At 38.8% G+C, this 10,134-nt stretch overlaps 1 protein-coding gene across 2 annotated transcripts; it reads right to left on the reverse strand.

Moving 5' to 3' along the window:
- Window positions 1-1,002: 1,002 nt before the first annotated feature.
- On the reverse strand, window positions 1,003-8,654 carry LOC139154845 (olfactory receptor 4E1-like). Of its 2 annotated transcripts, none has more exons than XM_070729858.1 (2): window positions 4,191-4,277; window positions 1,003-2,248 (listed from the first exon to the last, which is right to left on the reverse strand). In XM_070729858.1, the coding sequence occupies exon 2, from the start codon at window positions 2,230-2,232 to the stop codon at window positions 1,282-1,284; it is 951 nt and encodes a 316-aa protein (XP_070585959.1). In that variant the 5' UTR covers window positions 2,233-2,248; window positions 4,191-4,277; the 3' UTR covers window positions 1,003-1,281. The 2 variants fall into 2 exon arrangements, with proteins under 2 accessions (XP_070585959.1, XP_070585960.1); XM_070729859.1 differs by lacking the exon at window positions 4,191-4,277 and adding an exon at window positions 8,400-8,654 and having other exon boundaries at window positions 1,198-2,248.
- Window positions 8,655-10,134: the final 1,480 nt, after the last annotated feature.

Consider the following 10,134-nt stretch of genomic DNA (forward strand, 5'->3'; position numbering starts at 1 on the left):
CTGTGTTTCAGGCTGAATTGTGCTACTAAGCATGCACAGAAGTGAAATTGCATGAGGAAACATCCTGGTGTGAGCCAGTGGTGAAAGTAAGTGGAACATACCCTAAGGGGCTTATGTCCTCAAAGGTGTTGGGCAATTCCTATTGTGTCCAATGACCTTCATCCAGTGTTGGGTCTTGGGTGAGGGGCTGCTTCTAATCCTACCATTCTGCCTTCATTTCAAAATATCCTGTCTTGAATGGATTACCAAATCTGCATTTCTAAAAGGTGCCTCCTCAATTTCTGCTTGGGGGCAAGGAGACTTGGGCTGCTTCCCGCCTCTAAAAAAACGTTCACCTCAATTTCTCATATAGGGAAACATAATATTCTGCCTTAAAAAAAAAACATTCCTCAAAATATTTCATTCTTCTAGGAGGGGAGGAGGCTTCTCACAGGCAAAAGGACTTCAAGTTCGCTCTTGCTAACTTCATGGACAGATCTTAGAGTCTTCGGAGAGGGGCGGCATAAAAATCTAATTTTTAAAATTATTATTATTATTATTATTATTATTATTATTATTATTATTATTATTATCTCTGTAATTTGCTGTAGGTAGAATAACAGAGTGGGAAGGAACCTTGGAGGTCTTTTAATCCAATTACCAGCAGGTAGTCCTCGACTTATGATCACAACTGAACCCCAAATTTCCATTGCTAAGTGAGGCAATTGCTAAGTGAGTTTTGTCATGTTTTATGACAAAAAACCCATGGGTGTTAATTAAAAAAACATGGGTGTTAATTAAAAAAACATGGGTGTTACCAGGGTGTTGAGAAAAAAAAAGGAGATTGAAAAGTGAAGAAGGAAGTTGAGGGAAGGGAGAAAAGCAGATGGATGGATGGATAAAAGGAAGGAAGGAAGGAAGGAAGGAAGGAAGGAAGGAAACGAGGGAGTTGGGTATAAGGAAAAGGAAGGGAAGGGAATTAAATAATAATGCTAAACTCTGCTTTACATTCAAAACATTTCATTTAATCAAACAACCATTTTTTATTGAATTTATGCTCCAAGCTGCCTGAAGCTAAAACATGTATAAAGGGGAAAGCATTAAACCGTTCCACATCCTGTTCCGAGTAAGTAGATTGTATTTAAAGTCCCAAATTCTGCCATTGCAGGGGTGATCTCATAAAAGATGATCTCATGGAGGCCTCCAGTCTTGGTTTATTGATAATCTCCCCCTTTGGAGCCACGCGGGTCACATTTTATCAAAAATTTTCAATGAGTGGCATCTCACCTTAGGGCCAAGTTCTCAACTCTCTCTGTCTACCTTCTGGCCAAACAATTTCTTCAGAGCCCGTTTCATATCTTCGTTCCTTAAAGTATAGATAATGGGATTGAGCAAAGGTGTCACTGCTGTGAAGAAAACCGAGACTACTTTGTCCTCTGCAAAACTTGTGGAAGGACGGGAATAGATGAAGATGCAGTGTCCCAGGAAGAGAGTCACCACTGTCAAATGTGCTGCGCATGTGGAAAGAGCCTTGTGCTGACCTGCCACCAAACGGGTACGAAGGGAGACCAAGATAACACCGTAAGAGACCACCAGCACCACGAAGCAGACGACGGAGATCAGGCCCGAGTTAGACACAATCAGGACCTCGATGACATATGTGTCAGTGCAGGCAAGTTTGATGACGGGAGGAACATCACAGAAGAAGTTGTCCACCACCTTTGGGCCACAGTAGGGGAGTTTGATTGTCATGCCAATCAGTGCAAGGGAATGGATGATACCGCCAACCCAGATGGTGCTTGCCAAGAGCAGGCAGACCTTATGGTTCATGACGTTGAGATAGTGCATGGGATTGCAGATGGCTACATAGCGATCGTAGGCCATGACAGTGAGGAGGAAGATCTCAGTGCAGGCAAAGAGGTGAAGGAAGAACATCTGAGCAACACAACCTCCAAACGAGATTGTCTTCTCGGTTGACAGGAAATCAGCCAGCATCTTGGGCACAGTGACAGTGGAGTGGCAGATGTCAATGAAAGAGAGGTTGCTTAAGAAGAAATACATGGGGGTGTGGAGGTTCTGGTCCAGCATGATGGTGATCATGATGAGTATGTTCCCAGCCAAAATCAGCAGGTAGATCACCAGGAAGATTGCAAACAGAACCTGTTGGGTCTCGGGATTGCTGGAAAGGCCAACCAGTACAAATTCGGTCACCGAGGTCCAGTTCTGAATTGGGGTGGTCCAATTGGAAGCCATCTCTTCACCTTCTGTTCTGGAGGAAAGAGGAAAAAAGATTTCAACAAATTGTCAAAATTGGTAGCGCCATCTCCACCCCCGTCCCTGTCATAAGTGGGGTTCCCCAGGGAAGCATACTAGGTCCTACTCTCTTCATTCTCTACATCAATGACCTCTGTGACCATATCAAAAGCAACTGTGTTCTTTTTGCCGATGATGTGAAACTTTTCAACACCACAGACAACACACTCTCCAAAAAGACCTGGACTTTGTCTCAGACTGGTCTAACACCTGGCAACTTCAAATATCAACCAACAAATGCTTTACCCTCCACATTGGCAAAAAGAATCCAAACCGCACATATGAACTGAATAAACAATCTCTCACTGCCAAGCCACACTCAGTAAAGGACCTTGGAATACTAATATCGAATGACCTGAGTGCTAAAGCCCACTGCAACAATATCGCCAAAAAAGCTTCTAGAGTTGTTAACCTGATCCTACGTAGCTTCTGCTCAGGCAATCTCACACTACTCACAAGAGCCTACAAAACCTTTGCCAGACCCATCCTAGATTACTGCTCATCTGTCTGGAACCCATACCACATCTCAGACATCAAAACGTCCAAAGATATTTCACCAGAAGAGCCCTTCACTCCTCCACTTGAAACAGAATATCCTACAAAAATAGACTAACAATCCTGGGCCTAGAAAGCCTAGAACTACGGCGCCTAAAACACGATTTGAGTATTGCCTACAAGATCATATGCTGCAATGTCCTATGACTACTTCAGTGATGACTACTTCAGCTTCAACTGCAACAACACAAGAGCACGCAATACGAACCACTCCAAACTTGACTGTAAAAAATATGATTTCAACAATCGAGTTATCGAACTCATTACCGGACTCAATTGTGTCAACCCCTAACCCCCAACATTTCTCCCTTAGACTCTCCACGATTGACCTCTCCAGGTTCCTAAGAGGCCAGCAAAATGGTCTTCTCCTTCCCTTGTGCTGGCTACTCAGTTGCCCGTTTCTTCATTGCAGCGCAGCAACCAGGATTCACTTTGATACTCTGTGTGTGTATGTGTGCTTGTGTGTGTGTGTGAAGAGCCCTTCTCTCCTCCACTCGAAACAGAATACCCTATGAAACTAGATTTACAATCCTAGGTCTTGAAAGCTTAGAACTATGATGCCTTAAACATGACCTAAGCATTTCCCACAAGATCATATGCTACAACGTCCTCCCTGTCAACGACTACTTCAGCTTCAATCACAACAACACAAGAGTTCCAACAGATTCAAACTTAATATTAACCACTCCAAACTTGACTGTAAAAAAATATGGCTTTAGTAATAGAGTTGTTGAAGCATGGAACTCATTTCCAGACTCTGTAGTGTCATCCCCTAACACACAAAGTTTTACCCTTAGACTATCCATGGTTGACCTCTTCCAATTCCTAAGAGGTCAGTAAGGGGCATGCATAAGGGCACCAGCGTGCCTTCCGTCCCCTGTCCTAATACTTATTATTATTATTTATTATTATTTATTAGATTTGTATGCCGCCCCTCTCTGAAGACTTGGGGTGGCTTCTCTTATATTTATACTAACTACATGTATATATTTATGAACTCTAGTATTTCTTCCATATTATTCCTATATCTTTTCTTCTAATCTTCCATTGATATATTTTACTATGGTAATATCCTTTGAAACCTACATTATGTATTGGACAAAATAAATAAAATAAAATAAAATACAATAAAATAAATACAATAAATAATAAAATAAAATAAAATAAAATAAAATAAGATAAAATAAAATAAATAAAATAAAATAAAATAAAATAAAATAAAAATAAAATAAACTGGCTGAATCCCACCAATATGTGCTTGGTATTTTTTCCTTGCAGACCTGGAACGGGATGAATACTTTCTTCTGCCCCAAAGCAAAAGATAGATGAATTATTGTACTTACTTCTCACCTGGCAAATAAATATGGATTGCCAGCTTTAAACCTGGAAACTGAAATGCAGTGAGGGGAGACAGCTAACATAGGCAAGGGGTATGGGTTTGTTACAAAGCTTTCTAGAAATTAATAAATTCATGAATTAAAATAATGAATGAGTTAAAATTATCTCTTATATGGGGAAGAAATCAAACATGGAGTAGGAAGGAGCATTAGGCATATTTATCACCTTGAGTTACTTTTAAAGGGATACAATCTAATAAGTAATAATTCTCAGGATGACAAAGGAAGGTTTAAAAGTTTACATCTTGTGGTCTGCCTGTCTGCTTGCTGAGTTTCTCACTCCTCCAAGTCATCTTGTCCCAAAGGTGCTTTTTCAAGAGGTAGTTGGACTTTCTGGTTTTTCTTTGAAGTTGTTTTGTTTCTCTCTCTCTGTTTTTTCTCTCTCTCTCTGTCTCTCTTCCCCCCTCCCTCCCTGTCTCCGTCTCTCTGTTTTTCTCTCTCTCTGTCTGTCTCTCTCTGTTTAGAAAATCTTAGACAAGATTCTAAGCTTTTTGAATGAAAATGTTTTCCAAAAAAGCCCAGAAACTCCAGTTTCCTCTTGAAAAAGCATCTTTGGGACCCCCCCTCTGTCTCTCTCTGTCTCTCTCTGTCTCTCTCTCTCTCTCTCTCTCTGCCTCTCCCTCTCTCTCTCTGTAGCTCTGGAAATGAAAAAATATTTATTTATTTATTTATTTATTTATTTATTTTGTCCAATACACAATGAGAGTTTTAGTGGGTATATATCTATATACACATAATAAAATACATGATGAAGGTTATAGAGGAGATACTCATAGTAAAATATATCTAAGAAATAATAGAAAAGAAGGTATAGTAATAGAACATCTCAATGAAAGAATAGAAGAAGAGATATAGGAATAGAAGAAAGGTATAGGAGATATAGGAGGGCAATAGGACAGGGGACGGAAGGCACTCTAGTGCACTTGTACTCGCCCCTTACTGACCTCTTAGGAATCTGGATAGGTCAACCATAGATAATCTAAGGGTAAAGTGTTGGGGGTTTGGGGATGACACTATGGAGTCCGGTAATGAGTTCCACGCTTCGACAACTCAGTTACTGAAGTCATATTTTTTACAGTCAAGTTTGGAGCGGTTAATATTAAGTTTAAATCTGTTGTGTGCTCTTGTGTTGTTGTGGTTGAAGCTGAAGTAGTCGCCGACAGGCAAGACATTGCAGCATATGATCTTGTGGGCAATACTTAGATCTTGTTTAAGGCCAACCACATAACGAGAACTTATGCATGTTTTTAATAATCCCCTGTTTCACCAATTCTATAAATGAGGGATCTCCCCCCACCCACCTCCACCACAAAACCATCTCTTTTTCAGGGAAGGTGAAAAAATGGGAAGGTTTCTTCCCCAAACCCCCCAAAACTTTAACCTTAGACTATCTACAGGTGGCTTCACCCCATTCCTAAGAGGTCTGTAAGGGACATGCTTAAATGCCTCATTGTGTCTACCATCCCTGTCCTACTGTCCTATTGCCTAATTTACCTGTACCTGTACCTCCTTTGATAATGTTTATGTTTTATAACATTACCTACTATCTTGTACATGCTTGATAATAAACAAACAAACAAACAAACAAACAAACAAACAAATAAATAATATCCACAAACAGTTTGAAGCAAAAATAAGGAAGATGCTGAAGGTAACTTAGCCATCAATACTCTCTCGTTACTAACAGTGCACCACTCATCACGTCATCCTCATTAATTCTTTTGATGCCGGGTCACTGTTGTAAGGACTAAAATCTCTTTTCTTTACTTCCTGATTTTGCATCTTTTTCTCTCTTTAGATTATCCTCCCAGAGAGCAAGAACTACTCTGCATACAATAAAGTTCCTTTTGGAGTGATTTTGGCTGAAATAACATATTTATTTCCGACAGCGTCCCTTTGAATAAACGCACATCATTTCAGATTATTTTTTCTTATTAGCTGGTTTCTCCTGTTCAGATTTGGCTTCAGAAAAATAATGAAGCATTTAGGAGAAAAGGTGCAACCCAGTATTTATGTATGTATGTATGTATGTATGTATGTATGTATGTATGTATGTATGTATGTATTCATCCATCCATCCATCCATCCATCCATCCATTCAAATTTATAGGGCACCCTTCTCCAGTAGACTCAGACTGAAATTGTCTTACAGGCACAAAACAAAATTACTAATTACTCAGAATATAAATGTTTTTTTTAAAAAGTAGAATACTCAAGGAAACTAATCAAGGAGAGGACAAAAGAGAAATTTCCTGACAGTGAGAACAATTAATTTGTGGAACCATTTGCAGAATTAAAGATCAAAATACAATATAGTAGTATCCCTAAACTGGAGGGCAAAATGGGAAAGACTTCCACAGATACCATGTCCTTTCCCTTGGTGTCTGGTAAGCATTGAACAAAAGACATCTAAACACTGAAAACCAGCAACATGCTGAAGTTCATAAACTTGGCTTCCTTAAAATATCAGGTTTGATTTTTCTGCTCAGTTTAATGCTGCAGTTGACCAACCTATTCCCTCCTTCATAATCTAGCTACCCACTTTTGGAGGCTGTTCCCCCAAAAGGGATTTTACATTAAAAAAAATATTCCTGAAATTGTCTTACAGGCACAAAACAAAATTACTAATTAGTCAGAAGGCAAATGTTTTTGTTTTTTTTTAAACTAGAATACTCAAGGAAACTAAACAAGGAGAGGAGCAACCTAGAACAACAATTTCCTGACAGTGAGAACAATTAATCCGTGGAACCATTTGCCTCCAGAAGTTGTGAATGCTCCAACACTGGAAGTTTTTAAGAAGAGATTGGATAAGCTTTTGTCTGAAATGTATAAGGTGGAAAGATCAAAAGCAACATGAGAAAATATTATTTTACTGAAAGAGTAGTAGATCCTTGGAACAAACTTCCAGCAGACGTGGTAGATAAATCCACAGGAACTGAATTTAAACATGCCTGGGATAAACATATATCCATCCTAAGATAAAATACAGAAAATAGTATAAGGGCAGACTAGATGGACCATGAGGTCTTTTTCTGCCGTCAGACTTCTATGTTTCTATGTTTCTAGGTTTCATGCCGAGTGTGTGTGTGTGTGTGTGTGTGTACTAGAAGACCAACTCTGTTATTCTACTCTACTCTACCCTACCCTATCTACCCTACCCAACCCTACTCTACTCTATTGTATTCCTAGTATACTCTACCCTATCCTACTCAACTCTACTCTACTTCCTTTCCCATTCTATGCAAAATTCAACAAGGCTTTAATGGCGTTAAAGTGATATCCACAAGAGTGAGTTGATGATGCATTTTTATCATGGTCCTTATAACAGATACATGTATTCAGTGTTCCCTCTAATTTTTTGGGGGGGATGGGCAGAAAAGTATAGTGTCTGAGCGGCAGTCCCTTCAGGACTGGGTGGCACAAAAATAATAAATAAATAAATAAACAAACAAACAAAGAAATAAAAAACCCACCCTGTTTTGCCTCAGAGAATTTCAAAATAAAATACTGTACTGTGTGTCTATAACAGTGAGCTCATAATAGGGCAACTCTATCAATATCAAAATGCCACTTAAATAGTTGAGCTAGTTTCAAACTAGATTTTGATTTTCTTTCTCTCTTCCTTACTCCCATTTTTTTCTTTCTCTTTTCCTTCCTCTCTTTTTTCTATCTGTTTCTCTCTCTTCCTCTCTTCCTCTCTCTCTCCTTCCCTCTCACTCTTTCCCTCTCGGCTTCTGGGCAGGTTTGGAAAACTCTGAGTTGATGATGATTTTTAAGTGAGCGATTGCTCACTGCTCAGCTTAGAGGGAACTATGATTCCTAGTGTACTCTACCCTATCCTACTCAACTCTACTCTACTTCCATTCCCATCCCCATTTTATGCAAAATTCAACAAGGCTTTAATGGCGTTAAAGTGATATCCACAAGAGTGAGTTGATGGTGCATTTTTATCATGGTCTTTATAACAGATACATGTATTTATTTTACAATTGCACAGGTGTCTCCTAACCCTACAGTAACAGACATTACAGGAATCCCTCCTGTAAGTTCTTTGCAGTATACATTTCTGCTTAAAAAAACACCACCACAAAAACAAAGAGAAGGGGCAAATCCCCCTTGTGTTTCCTGCTTTCAGGACAGAAAAAGAAAACTTACAATTTTGCATGTGTCTGAAGGACAGCTCTTTTTGTCCCCTTGCTTCAGCTCCCTTGAAGTTTCTGGATCTCATCTGTATTTTTTTTAACCTTTTGCCCTTTATTGCTTTCTCTCGCTCTATTTTTTTCCTTTGCATCAAGGCAGCATCTTTTAATGTTGCTTTGCAACAGCCCTTTGCTGACACTGTAGAGAATACAATTCATGATGTCACGTGGGAGGATGGGATCATTGGATGGGGCACAACCCTTCCAAGGTATTTTCAACTTTAGTACAAAGGACATGAGGCTTTTTCCCTTGACAGGGGGAAGTGGAGTAAATGGGGAAAGTCTAAAAATTATGAATTTTTTTATTTATTTAGCTGGCTTGATGAATGAATTGTGCTGCAGAAAGTATTTTCCAAATATTTTAGATACAATTTCTCAACAGAATAGAACAGAATAGAATGGCATGGCATGGCAAGGAATATAATATAATATTGGTATTATATAGTGTAGTGTAATGTAGTGGAGAGGAACGGAATGGAACAGAACAGAATAGGAAAAAATGGAATGGAATGGAATAGGAATAGAACTTAACAGAATAGAGAAGAAAAGAAAAGATGCAATGGAACGGAATGAGAAGAATAGGAGCAGAATAGAATAGAATAGAAATAGAATAGAAATAGAAATAGAATAGAATAGATTAGAATAGAACAGAATAGAAATTTATATATGTATGTATGTATGTATGTATGTATGTATGTATGTATGTATGTATTTATTTATTTATTTATTTATTTATTTATTGAAGAGCCCTTCACTCCACCACTCGAAATAGAATACCTTATGAGACTAGACTTTCAATCCTGGGCCTAGAAAGTTTAGAACTAAGACGCCTTAAACAAGATCTAAGTATTGCCCACAAGATCATATGCTGCAACGTCCTGCCTGTCGGCGACTACTTCAGCTTCAACCACAACAACACAAGAGCACACAACAGATTTAAACTTAATATTAACCGCTCCAAACTTGACTGTAAAAAATATGACTTCAGTAACCGAGTTGTCGAAACATGGAACTCATTACTGGACTCCATAGTGTCATCCCCAAACCCCCAACACTTTACCCTTAGATTATCTACGGTTGACCTATCCAGATTCCTAAGAGGTCGGTAAGGGGCGAGTACAAGTGCACTAGAGTGCCTTCCGTCCCCTGTCCTATTGCTCTCCTATATCTCCTATACCTTTCTTCTATTCCTATATCTCTTCTTCTATTCTTTCATTAATATGTTCTATTACTATATCTTTTCTATTCTTTCATAGATATATTTTACTACGAGTATCTCCTCTATAACCTTCATCATGTATTTTACTATGTGTATATAGATATATATCCATTAAATCCCTCATTGTGTATTGGACAAAATAAATAAATAAAATAAATAAATAAATAAATAAAACTCTAAAAACATATAGCAGGAAACCATGAAAAAAGCAATTAAAATAGGTAGAATCAACAGAAATAAAAGCGAAGACCAAAATAGTGTCCAATCTAAAAAGGTAGCAAAAATAAACAGCCTAGTCCTCACAAATGAGATGTGGGCTCCTCCCAGTTCGGACCGGTTCTATAGAACTATTAGTAATTTGGAGGCCTGGGTTCCTGGAAGTGGCAGTGACCCAGGCCTGCCACACCTTGAGCTGATTCTCTTGGATGTGCCACGGGGCTGCTATCTTGGGTTTTTTAGTACTGTGCATGCG

This window comes from Erythrolamprus reginae, chromosome Z, assembly GCF_031021105.1.
Source record: "Erythrolamprus reginae isolate rEryReg1 chromosome Z, rEryReg1.hap1, whole genome shotgun sequence".
In the NCBI taxonomy this organism is placed as follows: Eukaryota; Metazoa; Chordata; class Lepidosauria; order Squamata; family Dipsadidae; genus Erythrolamprus; species Erythrolamprus reginae.